The sequence below is a fragment of the Sphaerodactylus townsendi genome, linkage group LG03 (genome assembly GCF_021028975.2).
Source record: "Sphaerodactylus townsendi isolate TG3544 linkage group LG03, MPM_Stown_v2.3, whole genome shotgun sequence".
Taxonomy (NCBI): domain Eukaryota; kingdom Metazoa; phylum Chordata; class Lepidosauria; order Squamata; family Sphaerodactylidae; genus Sphaerodactylus; species Sphaerodactylus townsendi.
This window is the reverse complement of record NC_059427.1, coordinates 149,937,271-149,952,082: the sequence shown is the minus strand read 5'-3', so window position 1 is coordinate 149,952,082 and position 14,812 is coordinate 149,937,271. Positions and strand designations below refer to the sequence as shown.

The window sequence follows — 14,812 nt, the reverse complement described above, 5'->3', positions numbered from 1 at the left end:
CCCCCCCCCCCCACCCCCCCCCCCCCCCACCCCCCCCCCCCCCCACCCCCCCCCCCCCCCACCCCCCCCCCCCCCCACCCCCCCCCCCCCCCACCCCCCCCCCCCCCCACCCCCCCCCCCCCCCACCCCCCCCCCCCCCCACCCCCCCCCCCCCCCACCCCCCCCCCCCCCCACCCCCCCCCCCCCCCACCCCCCCCCCCCCCCACCCCCCCCCCCCCCCACCCCCCCCCCCCCCCACCCCCCCCCCCCCCCACCCCCCCCCCCCCCCACCCCCCCCCCCCCCCACCCCCCCCCCCCCCCACCCCCCCCCCCCCCCACCCCCCCCCCCCCCCACCCCCCCCCCCCCCCACCCCCCCCCCCCCCCACCCCCCCCCCCCCCCACCCCCCCCCCCCCCCACCCCCCCCCCCCCCCACCCCCCCCCCCCCCCACCCCCCCCCCCCCCCACCCCCCCCCCCCCCCACCCCCCCCCCCCCCCACCCCCCCCCCCCCCCACCCCCCCCCCCCCCCACCCCCCCCCCCCCCCACCCCCCCCCCCCCCCACCCCCCCCCCCCCCCACCCCCCCCCCCCCCCACCCCCCCCCCCCCCCACCCCCCCCCCCCCCCACCCCCCCCCCCCCCCACCCCCCCCCCCCCCCACCCCCCCCCCCCCCCACCCCCCCCCCCCCCCACCCCCCCCCCCCCCCACCCCCCCCCCCCCCCACCCCCCCCCCCCCCCACCCCCCCCCCCCCCCACCCCCCCCCCCCCCCACCCCCCCCCCCCCCCACCCCCCCCCCCCCCCACCCCCCCCCCCCCCCACCCCCCCCCCCCCCCACCCCCCCCCCCCCCCACCCCCCCCCCCCCCCACCCCCCCCCCCCCCCACCCCCCCCCCCCCCCACCCCCCCCCCCCCCCACCCCCCCCCCCCCCCACCCCCCCCCCCCCCCACCCCCCCCCCCCCCCACCCCCCCCCCCCCCCACCCCCCCCCCCCCCCACCCCCCCCCCCCCCCACCCCCCCCCCCCCCCACCCCCCCCCCCCCCCACCCCCCCCCCCCCCCACCCCCCCCCCCCCCCACCCCCCCCCCCCCCCACCCCCCCCCCCCCCCACCCCCCCCCCCCCCCACCCCCCCCCCCCCCCACCCCCCCCCCCCCCCACCCCCCCCCCCCCCCACCCCCCCCCCCCCCCACCCCCCCCCCCCCCCACCCCCCCCCCCCCCCACCCCCCCCCCCCCCCACCCCCCCCCCCCCCCACCCCCCCCCCCCCCCACCCCCCCCCCCCCCCACCCCCCCCCCCCCCCACCCCCCCCCCCCCCCACCCCCCCCCCCCCCCACCCCCCCCCCCCCCCACCCCCCCCCCCCCCCACCCCCCCCCCCCCCCACCCCCCCCCCCCCCCACCCCCCCCCCCCCCCACCCCCCCCCCCCCCCACCCCCCCCCCCCCCCACCCCCCCCCCCCCCCACCCCCCCCCCCCCCCACCCCCCCCCCCCCCCACCCCCCCCCCCCCCCACCCCCCCCCCCCCCCACCCCCCCCCCCCCCCACCCCCCCCCCCCCCCACCCCCCCCCCCCCCCACCCCCCCCCCCCCCCACCCCCCCCCCCCCCCACCCCCCCCCCCCCCCACCCCCCCCCCCCCCCACCCCCCCCCCCCCCCACCCCCCCCCCCCCCCACCCCCCCCCCCCCCCACCCCCCCCCCCCCCCACCCCCCCCCCCCCCCACCCCCCCCCCCCCCCACCCCCCCCCCCCCCCACCCCCCCCCCCCCCCACCCCCCCCCCCCCCCACCCCCCCCCCCCCCCACCCCCCCCCCCCCCCACCCCCCCCCCCCCCCACCCCCCCCCCCCCCCACCCCCCCCCCCCCCCACCCCCCCCCCCCCCCACCCCCCCCCCCCCCCACCCCCCCCCCCCCCCACCCCCCCCCCCCCCCACCCCCCCCCCCCCCCACCCCCCCCCCCCCCCACCCCCCCCCCCCCCCACCCCCCCCCCCCCCCACCCCCCCCCCCCCCCACCCCCCCCCCCCCCCACCCCCCCCCCCCCCCACCCCCCCCCCCCCCCACCCCCCCCCCCCCCCACCCCCCCCCCCCCCCACCCCCCCCCCCCCCCACCCCCCCCCCCCCCCACCCCCCCCCCCCCCCACCCCCCCCCCCCCCCACCCCCCCCCCCCCCCACCCCCCCCCCCCCCCACCCCCCCCCCCCCCCACCCCCCCCCCCCCCCACCCCCCCCCCCCCCCACCCCCCCCCCCCCCCACCCCCCCCCCCCCCCACCCCCCCCCCCCCCCACCCCCCCCCCCCCCCACCCCCCCCCCCCCCCACCCCCCCCCCCCCCCACCCCCCCCCCCCCCCACCCCCCCCCCCCCCCACCCCCCCCCCCCCCCACCCCCCCCCCCCCCCACCCCCCCCCCCCCCCACCCCCCCCCCCCCCCACCCCCCCCCCCCCCCACCCCCCCCCCCCCCCACCCCCCCCCCCCCCCACCCCCCCCCCCCCCCACCCCCCCCCCCCCCCACCCCCCCCCCCCCCCACCCCCCCCCCCCCCCACCCCCCCCCCCCCCCACCCCCCCCCCCCCCCACCCCCCCCCCCCCCCACCCCCCCCCCCCCCCACCCCCCCCCCCCCCCACCCCCCCCCCCCCCCACCCCCCCCCCCCCCCACCCCCCCCCCCCCCCACCCCCCCCCCCCCCCACCCCCCCCCCCCCCCACCCCCCCCCCCCCCCACCCCCCCCCCCCCCCACCCCCCCCCCCCCCCACCCCCCCCCCCCCCCACCCCCCCCCCCCCCCACCCCCCCCCCCCCCCACCCCCCCCCCCCCCCACCCCCCCCCCCCCCCACCCCCCCCCCCCCCCACCCCCCCCCCCCCCCACCCCCCCCCCCCCCCACCCCCCCCCCCCCCCACCCCCCCCCCCCCCCACCCCCCCCCCCCCCCACCCCCCCCCCCCCCCACCCCCCCCCCCCCCCACCCCCCCCCCCCCCCACCCCCCCCCCCCCCCACCCCCCCCCCCCCCCACCCCCCCCCCCCCCCACCCCCCCCCCCCCCCACCCCCCCCCCCCCCCACCCCCCCCCCCCCCCACCCCCCCCCCCCCCCACCCCCCCCCCCCCCCACCCCCCCCCCCCCCCACCCCCCCCCCCCCCCACCCCCCCCCCCCCCCACCCCCCCCCCCCCCCACCCCCCCCCCCCCCCACCCCCCCCCCCCCCCACCCCCCCCCCCCCCCACCCCCCCCCCCCCCCACCCCCCCCCCCCCCCACCCCCCCCCCCCCCCACCCCCCCCCCCCCCCACCCCCCCCCCCCCCCACCCCCCCCCCCCCCCACCCCCCCCCCCCCCCACCCCCCCCCCCCCCCACCCCCCCCCCCCCCCACCCCCCCCCCCCCCCACCCCCCCCCCCCCCCACCCCCCCCCCCCCCCACCCCCCCCCCCCCCCACCCCCCCCCCCCCCCACCCCCCCCCCCCCCCACCCCCCCCCCCCCCCACCCCCCCCCCCCCCCACCCCCCCCCCCCCCCACCCCCCCCCCCCCCCACCCCCCCCCCCCCCCACCCCCCCCCCCCCCCACCCCCCCCCCCCCCCACCCCCCCCCCCCCCCACCCCCCCCCCCCCCCACCCCCCCCCCCCCCCACCCCCCCCCCCCCCCACCCCCCCCCCCCCCCACCCCCCCCCCCCCCCACCCCCCCCCCCCCCCACCCCCCCCCCCCCCCACCCCCCCCCCCCCCCACCCCCCCCCCCCCCCACCCCCCCCCCCCCCCACCCCCCCCCCCCCCCACCCCCCCCCCCCCCCACCCCCCCCCCCCCCCACCCCCCCCCCCCCCCACCCCCCCCCCCCCCCACCCCCCCCCCCCCCCACCCCCCCCCCCCCCCACCCCCCCCCCCCCCCACCCCCCCCCCCCCCCACCCCCCCCCCCCCCCACCCCCCCCCCCCCCCACCCCCCCCCCCCCCCACCCCCCCCCCCCCCCACCCCCCCCCCCCCCCACCCCCCCCCCCCCCCACCCCCCCCCCCCCCCACCCCCCCCCCCCCCCACCCCCCCCCCCCCCCACCCCCCCCCCCCCCCACCCCCCCCCCCCCCCACCCCCCCCCCCCCCCACCCCCCCCCCCCCCCACCCCCCCCCCCCCCCACCCCCCCCCCCCCCCACCCCCCCCCCCCCCCACCCCCCCCCCCCCCCACCCCCCCCCCCCCCCACCCCCCCCCCCCCCCACCCCCCCCCCCCCCCACCCCCCCCCCCCCCCACCCCCCCCCCCCCCCACCCCCCCCCCCCCCCACCCCCCCCCCCCCCCACCCCCCCCCCCCCCCACCCCCCCCCCCCCCCACCCCCCCCCCCCCCCACCCCCCCCCCCCCCCACCCCCCCCCCCCCCCACCCCCCCCCCCCCCCACCCCCCCCCCCCCCCACCCCCCCCCCCCCCCACCCCCCCCCCCCCCCACCCCCCCCCCCCCCCACCCCCCCCCCCCCCCACCCCCCCCCCCCCCCACCCCCCCCCCCCCCCACCCCCCCCCCCCCCCACCCCCCCCCCCCCCCACCCCCCCCCCCCCCCACCCCCCCCCCCCCCCACCCCCCCCCCCCCCCACCCCCCCCCCCCCCCACCCCCCCCCCCCCCCACCCCCCCCCCCCCCCACCCCCCCCCCCCCCCACCCCCCCCCCCCCCCACCCCCCCCCCCCCCCACCCCCCCCCCCCCCCACCCCCCCCCCCCGCCCCCCACAAGGTGGCGCCCTGGGCAACTGCCCACTTTGCCCAATGGGAGGAACGCCTCTGACTGGCTAAGTTAGATTCGAAAGCAAGGCAGGATAACTCTGGCTCCGCAGAATTACAGCAAGAATATAAAAGCAGTAACACTCCTCAGATAACAAGACAAGGCACATTCTCACAGTCAGTATTCATAAAAAGATAGCAGACCGTCTGAGATAATATGTCCCAGCCAGAACTCCAGGCAGACTGCCAGAAGCAGTTTTAGGCGCGAACCGGACTGGGAACCAAAGACACATCACACAATACACAAGTTACACAATATGCACTTGACAGATGGGAACTGTAGGGCCGCGAGTTTGATACCTATGCTTAGCACAAGGGTGCTGTCTGCTTTGGAGATTTTTGTTTATTTATTATTTATACCCCAGTGGAGACCCAAAGAAGCTTATTTTATTTTCCCCTTCTTCAATTTTAACCTCATAATAATAATTTAAGGGGGGGGGGGGGGACATGCCAGTACTGATATGTACGATTGTGCTGATTTTCACTGATTTCCTTTTAGAACTTGGGAAAGTCCCCCGAAAGCTATCGGTATTCACTACCAGTGCTGGATATCAGCAGTGGTGGGAGTCAAATAATTTAACAACCGGTTCCGGTGGTGGGATTCAAATAATTAAACAACTGGTTGTTTACAAGCACCATTTTAACAACCGGTTCTGCGGAAGTGGTGCGAACCTGCTGAATCCCACCACTGGATATCAGTGCTCACAACCGGTGAATACTGCTACTAAAAAAGTCCGGACAGTGATTCTGTGAAATAAGGGGAGAGAGAATGAGTGGCCCAAAGTCATCTAAGAAGTTTTCATGTCAAGAGTGGGGAGAGCTTTGAGGTCCAAGTCCTGCATTACACCACACTGGCTGTCTTAGACCCCATTTGGGGGAATATTTTGTTCTTTTTCTTCTTTTTACTTAAAGCAAAATCCAAAGAAGGTAGACCAGAAAATTGCTGTACAACCATCTTGTACAGTAGGCAGGGTAATTATCTTAATGGGGGGTGGCGGTGAGGTCAGTTTATGAAGTGAAACACGAATCAAGGACTTCTACGTTCCTAATTGGGACTGCATCCACACCTTTTTTTTCTCATATTGTGCTTGTTTTACCACAGCCCATCCTTCTGGGATGGTCTTATTAACAAAGGAAAATCCAGCTATGAGTTATTGCTATGGTGTAATGACAACACACCATCTGATGATGTGTGGATGCAGTCACAGTTTGTTTGGGTTAAATTCATGTTTCACTAGGAATCTGTGTAATTTAGTTGTGAAAAAACAGCTGTGGGTGACTCTGGCGAAGGCCCTGCTAATTGCCCCCACCCCATGAATATGCCATTTCCTCATTCAAAATGCCCCCCTGAACTGCTTTAAGAAGAAGAAGAAGAAGAGTTTGGATTTATATCCCCCTTTTCTCTCCTGTAAGGAGACTCAAAGGGGCTGACAGTCTCCTTTCCCTTCCCTTCCCCTCACAACAAACACCTTGTGAGGTGGGTGGGGCTGAGAGAGCTCTGAAGAGCTGTGACTCGCCCAAGGTCACCCAGCTGGCGTGTGTTAGAGTCCACAGGCTAATCTAGTTCCCCAGATAAGCCTCTACAGCTCAAATAACAGAGCGGGGAATCAAACCCGGCTCTCCAGATTAGAGTGCACCTGCTCTTAAACACTATGCCACTGCTGCTCCAAGCCAGGCACAGTCCAGCTTCTTACTAAAAAAAAAAAGCAACTTGGGGGAAAGGATTTTGGCACATGATGGAAGATTAATATCAGGGCCATGGCTAAATTACATGCTTTGGGATGCGATAACAAATCCCCCAGAGCATCGTGTATACTTTGGCCCTTTGCTGCTGCGTGACGCCAGTTACATAGATAATTAAATGGGGTGATGCATTCCTAAAGATGCAACACGTAGCATGCTCTCTAACATTTTCTGGGTTCACAGGCAGTGACTGATCAGGGTTGTTGGAGAAGAGAGCACAAAGGGGAAAGTTAATGATTGACAGGAGGATGTGGGCATATTAAAAAAACGAATACAGAGATCTAAGGCTTGACGGCAGCAGTTCTGCCAGCGCTTCCTGTTCCTGGCTGAGAACAGAGAACGCCAAGGTCAGGCCAGACTTTCTGCGAAACAACAGAGCTATGTCCTTTGCATAAGACATACCAACATATACTCCGCCCCTCTGTGGATTTGACACAGCAAGTGAGTGTATGCTCAGTATTTTAAAAAGCCAACATTTCTGCATCCTTTAGTGCTCAGAAAAGTTGGATTTTGAGGCCCATAGCCACACAATAGCTGTAGTATAAACTTTGTGAATTGACGATGTTTGCATGTATTTGTTTATTCTTGGATATAAGAAAATTGAAAGGCAATAAAAACTGCATTTCTACCAAATTGTGTCCCCCCCTCCGCGCCCCCTGCAAAGTATGCAAAGCACACACAGGATCAAGTGCCCCCCCCCCCCCCGATTTCCTAACTGGCCTCTCCTTTCAACCACCCTCAGCTTTCTTTTCTCATCTATTTCTCCGGTGTTCAAGGTGGATTTACTATCTCTGGAGGTGATCTATGTTTGTGAATGTGATGGCTTGGTGCCAGTTTTTTTTCCCCTGGATCACCTCCCAAGATGTCTTGCATTCAGGCTTGCAATTTGAGCTGCATCCAAAAACAGGTTGCGTTGTTGGAAAAAAAAGGGGGCCAAAGATTTAACTTTTAAAAAACCCACTAGGAATTCAGAATTAGGCAAACATTTCCCTAGGTTGTCATAATATTACTGTGCTTGGGTGATCTAGAAATTATTAATTAAAAAAAACCCTTCTTTTGGTTGTCGGGGAATGGTGGCTATGGGGAGGGGTTGAGGAATGGAAAGTCCAGGGAAACCACCTTGTGTGTTCCCCATTGCTCTGGAAATGGCTCTGCATTGGCGGCAGCAACTAGAGCTACATAGAGAATTAAGAACATAAGAACATAAGAACTAGCCTGCTGGATCAGACCAGAGTCCATCTAGTCCAGCATTCTGCTACTCGCAGTGGCCCACCAGGTGCCTTTGGGAGCTCACCTGCAGGAGGTGAAAGCAATGGCCTTCTGCGGCTGTTGCTCCCGAGCACCTGGTCTGCTAAGGCATTTGCAATCTGAGAGCATAAGAACATAAGAACAAGCCGGCTGGATCAGACCAGAGTCCATCTAGTCCAGTACTCTACTCCTTGCAGTGGCCCACCAGGTGCCCTTGGGAGCTCACATGCAGGATGTGAAAGCAATGGCCTTCTGCTGCTGCTGCTGCTCCCGAGCGCCTGGTCTGCTGAGGCATTTGCAATCTGAGAGCATAAGAACATAAGAACAAACCGGCTGGATCAGACCAGAGTCCATCTAGTCCAGTACTCTACTCCTTGCAGTGGCCCACCAGGTGCCCTTGGGAGCTCACGTGCAGGATGTGAAAGCAAGGGCCTTCTGCGGCTGCTGCTCCCTAGCTCCCTGGACTGTTAAGGCATTTGCAATCTGAGATCAAGGAGGATCAAGATTGGTAGCCATAAATCGACTTCTCCTCCATAAATCTGTCCAAGCCCCTTTTAAAGCTACCCAGGTTAGTGGCCATCACCACCTCCTGTGGCAGCATATTCCAAACACCAATCACACGTTGCGTGAAGAAGTGTTTCCTTTTATTAGTCCTAATTCTTCCCCCCAGCATTTTCAATGAATGCCCCCTGGTTCTAGTATTGCGAGAAAGAGAGAAAAATTTCTCCCTGTCAACATTTTCTACCCCATGCATCATTTTATAGACTTCAATCATATCCCTTGGGTCCTTTCCGCACAGACACTTTAAAACGTTTTCAGGCGGGAAATAAAACAGGTCTTCCGTGGAGTTCTGCATTGCTTTTACCCTCAACATTTTTACTTGCAGCCTCATAATGTTTTAAAGGAATGCCCTTTTAAAGCGATTCTCTGGCCGAAATGTTTTTAAAAAGGCTTCATTCGCCTGTACAGTCCCTTTCAGACGTTTCCCGAGCCTCTCTGCCTTTCCTGCACTTCCTCATTGGCGCCATTTTGTGCGTTCACTCTTTGCCCTCATCTGCTTTTAGAACATTTTTGAGCATTCGAGCAGAGTTTGGTCAGTTTGTTTGGGGGGGGGGGGGCTAGAGCCCTTTGGGGTTTTGAGGGCCTAGAGCCCTTCGGGGATGAGGCGGCCTCTAAAATCGAATCAAATAAAATAAATAATTCTCGAAGGGAGGGTAGAAGGCGCAAAGAACTGCAGCAACCTGCTGTGAAGCACTGAAGCAACAATTCCACACAACAAACTCAAAATAAACGGCAAAAATCACAAAATGGCCACCAGGAATCGTTTGGAGGGGCTGAGTGCGAGCATACGTAAAGGGATGTGTGTGCGTGTTTGAAAACGTTTTAGAAACTATTTCGGGGGTTTGTGTGGAAAGGGCCTTGGAGAGGCAAAGCGAGGATAGGAAGAATTCTGTCCCTTGAGCGACTGTCATGAGTTTTCTGTATTTAGGGTTGCCAGTCTTCCATTTCAGAAGTACTCACCCACTTTGTGGGCCAGTGGTGGCGAACCCTATGGCACAGGTGCCAGAGGTGGCACTCAGAGCCCTCTCTGTGGGCACGCACAAACAGAGCCCCCCCCCCACATCTAGGCTGGCCTGGGCCGCTAGGCTCGATTATTAACATTAAACCTAAGACCAAGTTTTGGGGAAGCAGTGTAGGTAACCCGGTTAAGCACTGTTAAACCTCACTGATTTTCATGCGAAGAACTAAAGCGCGATCCTTTACCTGGAAGTAAGCTCAGTTGCTGGCAATGGGGCTTACTTCTGAGTAAAGATTCACCCGTTGGAAGAGTTGTGCGGTTGCTTCAAAGCAAAGCCACCAACTACCACCAAGCTTACTCCCGAGTAATGCACTCCTTGGAGCCAACCATTTTTTCTAAACTAAAACCTCAGCATTCAGGTTAAATTGCCATGTTGGCACTTTGCAATAAATAAGTGGGTTTGGGTTGCAATTTGGGCACTTGGTCTCAAAAAGGTTCTCCATCACTGTTGTGGGCCCAAGGGGGACTCTGAGGAATTAGGCTGGCTGTCGCCCATGGAAGTTTATCCTTCAATAAATCTGTTAGTTCTTAAGGCGCTGCAAAACTCTTTAGTGTGTTTGCAGTAGGTTTGGATACTCTCATCATTTCCAACAACAGGGCCAACCCAGTGTTACCTGTGCCTGTGCATCCGACAGCACCAGAATGATATCCCCTTTTCCAAACTGAAGGTGATTCTCTTCATCTGACGAATGAGCTTGGAGTGCTTGAGCCTAGGACGAGAACCATGATGCCAGTGAAGTTTTGATTTTCCAGAATGGCCAGCTGAGCTGGTTTCATAACTTTGGAGATACTATATGGACTGCAGCAATCAGAATTTGCAATATATTGTGGAAGACAAAACAGAAATGTCTGTTTTGAGTAACTTCTTCCAGTAGTTTATGGGCTTAAATGTTTATAACTTTGGAAATATGCTCCCCTTTCTTAATACAAGCAAAGGTCCCATCATTTTTTTCTGAACAACCTAAATCTTGAGGGGTTTTTTTTTGGGGGGGGACTGTCAATCATGGCTGATTTATGGTGACTCTGTGCTGTGGTGGCAAACCAGATGTTCATGGACTACAATTCCCATCAGCCCCTGCCAGCATGGCCAAGGGGCTGATGGGAATTGTAGTCCATGAACATCTGGAGTGCCATAGGTTTGCCACCACTGCAGGGATTTCAAGGCAAGAGACGTTCAGAGGTGGTTTGCCATTGCCTGCTTCTGGTCACACCCCTGGTATTCCTTGGATGGTATTCCCATCCAAATACTTGCCAGGGTGGAGGCAGAGAGGGGGCGGCTGGTCCAAGATCACCCAGCAACATTTTATGGCAGAGTGGGGATTCTAACCAGGGTTTCCCAGATCCTGGTCCCAAACCTTAACCATTACTGCAGGCTGATTTGTACAGGGCTGAAAATGTTTCTCACCTTGAACAGGAAGTCCATGGGCAATTTGCTATCATTCTGACTCTCATCTTCGGAGAAGAAGGTCGAAGCAATCTACAATGAAAAAGATCCTCCATGAATTCAGTTACCCTGTGGTACAGAATCATCTCCAACCAGGCCTGAAGATTTCACTGTAAATTTCTGAACAGAGCAAAGCCAAAACTCAAATCTGGGAACCATTTTTGGAGAACTAGCACTGGCTTTTCAGTGGCGAGGATGGTGTGAAATGGTTTAATCACCGTAACTTTTATGATTTTTATGATTAACTAGCAGGGCCCGGCCACGCGTTGCTGTGGCTTATTGTGGTGAAATGGGAAAGGAACAGTAGCAGCAAATCAATTGCAGAGGCCAGCATTACGTGCTCATGCAAACACGCAGCCTGATACTGTGCGATGTCATTGATGTGTGTGCCTGCATTCCTTGGGGGGGGGGGGAATGGAAAGGCACCCCTCCCACACATCTAGGCTGGCTGGTCATGATCCTTTACCTGAGAGTAAGTTTGGTTGGTGGCAATGGGTGTCGCTTCTGAGGAAACCCTCTGAGGGGCGCGACGCAGCCATTCAAAGTATGTCACAGTTGCTGTACCGAGCTTACTCCTGAGTAATGCGTGCCTGAGTAATGCATGCCCTTCTCTTTCCCTCTGCTAGGGTGGGTGGGTCATATCAAGATGCTGGGCCCCCTGCCTCCCTCCCTTGCATGTCACCCCTCACTGTCTCCCCTCTCTCTTCCCTTGCATGCCTCCCCCTCCATCCTTTTCCTCTCCCTCTCTTCTCTTGCATGCCACCCCTCCCTCTCCCTCCCTTCCCTCTCCCTCGTGTGTATGTGTGTGTATGTGTTTCACGTCCACTCGAGTGACTGCCTATGTACTGTTTTCACTGCTCATATCTGGCCATCTGAGTGAACATTCTAAGCTGCATGAACATTCTAACAGTGACAGTTACACACAGGCAGCTGCATGTCCTTCACCATGGAGTGCCAGGAAAAAGGCGTTTTACCTGGGCCAGGTGTGAAATTTCAGGTATGTGAACATCTAAAAACACTCTCGCCTGGCTGACTATAGTGGCTGGGAATTTTCAGAGGAATTGGCCCAGCAGTTACTGAGGTATACTATCATCAACAAAAACACTGTTAGCTTTTTATATAGAGAGATATGGTGTCACATATTTTGAGTTCTTGAGAAGGCATGATAGCTAGATAGAAAGAAGGAACAGAACTTGAACATACAGAACTTACCTAGAAAAACATATTAATACTTAATTTATTTTCTTGTAAGTAATTTGGAAGTCACAGCCTCTGAGCCTCACGTCTTCAAATCCATTTTAATGCACTATTGCAATGGTTTGCAAGTGGATTTTGCTGTTAGAGTAAAATCCAGCAGCAAAGCAGATTGAAAGGACATTATTTGGTAGGTGTGAAAGTGTTTCTGATTAATTTCACATACACTTTGGGAAAGACACTCTGAATATGCTCAGAGAGTCTTTTCCAATTATTTTTTATAGCACTGGTGGGTTTTTTTCTTACATAATTAAATGCATGGCAGCTGTGAAAAAGGCAAACTCTATGCTGGGGATAATTAGGAAAGGAATTGAGAATAAAACTGCAAAGATTGTCATGCCCTTATATAAAGCAGTGGTGCGACCGCACTTGGAGTACTGTGTTCAGTTCTGGTCGCCACATCTCAAAAAGGATATTGAAGAGATAGAAAAAGTGCAGAGAAGGGCAACGAGGATGATTGATGGACTGGAGCACCTTCCTTATGAGGAGAGGCTGCAGCGTTTGGGACTCTTTAGTTTGGAGAGGAGATGTCTGAGGGAGGATATGATTGAAGTCTATAAAATTATGCATGGGGTAGAAAATGTTGACAGAGAGAAATGTTTCTCTCTTTCTCACAATACTAGAACCAGGGGGCATCCATTGAAAATGCTGGGGGGAAGAATTAGGACTAATAAAAGGAAACACTTCTTCACACAACGTGTGATTGGTGTTTGGAATATGCTGCCACAGGAGGTGGTGATGGCCACTAACCATGAGCTTTAAAAGGGGCCAGTGCAGATTTACGGAGGAGAAGTCAAGTAATGCCTACCAATCTTGATCCTCTTTGATTCGAGGTTGCAAATGTTTTAGCAGACCATTGAAATGCAGCAGCAGCAGCAGAAGGCCATTGCGTTCACATCCTGCATGTGAGCTCCCAAAGGCACCTGGTGGGCCACTGCGAGTAGCAGAGAGCTGGACTAGATGGACTCTGGTCTGATCCAGCTGGCTTGTTCTTATGTTCTTATGTTCTTACTGTCATGCTTTAATGTTCAATAATCAACATCCAACATCAAATCTCACCTCTACCATAAACACTCTAGAATGGCTTTTAGCAAGTCAATATTGAACCAGCTACATGATGGGGAGAGATAGGACCAACCAACTTTACAGGGCTATTAAAGTCTACCAAGATCTGATCTCTCTCTCAGAAGAGCCAGCAGGGTGTAGTGGTTAAGGTGTTGGACTAGGATCTGGGAAACCCATGTTCAAATCCTCACTCTGCCATGCAAACTTGCTGAACGATCTTGGGCCAGTCACTCATTCTCAGCCTCAACCCTGGCAAGTATTTGGATGGGAGACCTCCAAGGAATACCAGGGGGGTGAGGTAGAGGCAGGCAATGGCAAACCACCTCCAAAGGTCTCTCGCCTTGAAAACCCCACAGCGCTGCCGTGTCAGCTGCAGCTTGACGGCTCTGTACACACGCACCCATCCGCACGCTCAAAATGCACCTAGTACAGTTCAATGTAGCAAAATGTAAAGTGATGCACATGGGGCAAAAAATCCAAACTTCACATACACGCTACAGGGGTCAGTGCTATCAGTCACAGACCAGGAAAGGGATTTGGGCATCTTAGTTGATAGTTCCATGGGAATGTCAACTCAGTGCATGGCAGCTGTGAAAAAGGCAAACTCTATGCTGGGGATAATTAGGAAAGGAGTTGATAATAAAACTGCAAGGATTGTCATGCCCTTATATAAAGCAGTGGTGCGACCGCACTTGGAGTACTGTGTCCAGTTCTGGTCGCCACATCTCAAAAAAAATATTGAAGAGATAGAAAAAGTGCAGAGAAGGGCAACGAGGATGATTGAAGGATTGGAGCACCTTCCTTATGAGGAGAAGCTGCAGCGTTTGGGACTCTTTAGTTTGGAGAGGAGATGTCTGAGGGGGGATATGATTGCAGTCTATAAAATTATGCATGGGGTAGAAAATGTTGACAGAGAGAAATGTTTCTCTCTTTCTCACAATACTAGAACCAGGGGGCATCCATTGGAAATGCTGGGGGGGAAGAATTAGGACTAATAAAAGGAAACACTTCTTCATACCAGGGAGGTGAGGTAGAGGCAGGCAATGGCAAACCACCTCCAAAGGTCTCTCGCCTTGAAAACCCCACAGCGCTGCCGTGTCAGCTGCAGCTTGACGGCTCTGTACACACACACCCATCCGCCCGCTCAAAATGCACCTAGTACTGTTCTAATTGCTTCTCTGCTGGTTTGCCAGGAACAAATAACTTGCAAAAAAAGCCATCAGTCAGCAACACCTTGAAACATTTCACACAAAGCCCATTATTTCCAGCGGTGATTTAGCAACCTGAACACTGTACATTTTTCTTAAGGAATCCAAGCTAGTTTTTCCTGTCAGACCAGTTTGCTTTGCCTGTTCACGTCTGGCGTGTTTGACGCAATCCAGATTCTCAAGCGAGAGAGCTCGTGTTTGGAAAAGCGGGCAAGCACTTCTCGGAGCTGCAGTGCAGTTTGGGCCTTGACATAGTAACAGACAAACCTCGCTTGAAAGAAGTGATTCAGAATAATGACATCCCAAGGCCTGACTGGCCATTAATAGGTAGATGGACCTTTGCAGCAGCATTGGCGTAGTGGTGAAGAGCAGGTGCATTCTAATCTGGAGGAACCGGGTTTGATTCCTCGCTCTGCCGCTTGAGCTGTGGAGGCTTATCTGGGGAATTCAGATTAGCCTGTGCACTCCCACACACGCCAGCTGGGTGACCTCGGGCTAGTCACAGTTCTTCTCAGATCTCTCAGCCCCACCTACTTCACAGGGTGTTTGTTGGGAAGAGGGAA

The 14,812-nt window shown here is 61.2% G+C and overlaps 1 protein-coding gene across 1 annotated transcript in view; it reads right to left on the bottom strand.

The window, feature by feature from the left end:
* Positions 1-7,528: 7,528 nt before the first annotated feature.
* The window catches only part of BIN2 (bridging integrator 2), a 36,471-nt gene continuing 29,187 nt past the window's right edge, over positions 7,529-14,812 (bottom strand). Inside the window, exons 10-13 of the mRNA XM_048487489.1 lie at positions 10,684-10,755; positions 9,893-9,988; positions 9,221-9,248; positions 7,529-7,626 (exon numbers count right to left, since the gene is read on the bottom strand). Coding sequence (XP_048343446.1) covers positions 7,529-7,626; positions 9,221-9,248; positions 9,893-9,988; positions 10,684-10,755 — 294 coding nt within the window. The remainder of the gene's footprint in view (positions 7,627-9,220; positions 9,249-9,892; positions 9,989-10,683; positions 10,756-14,812) is intronic.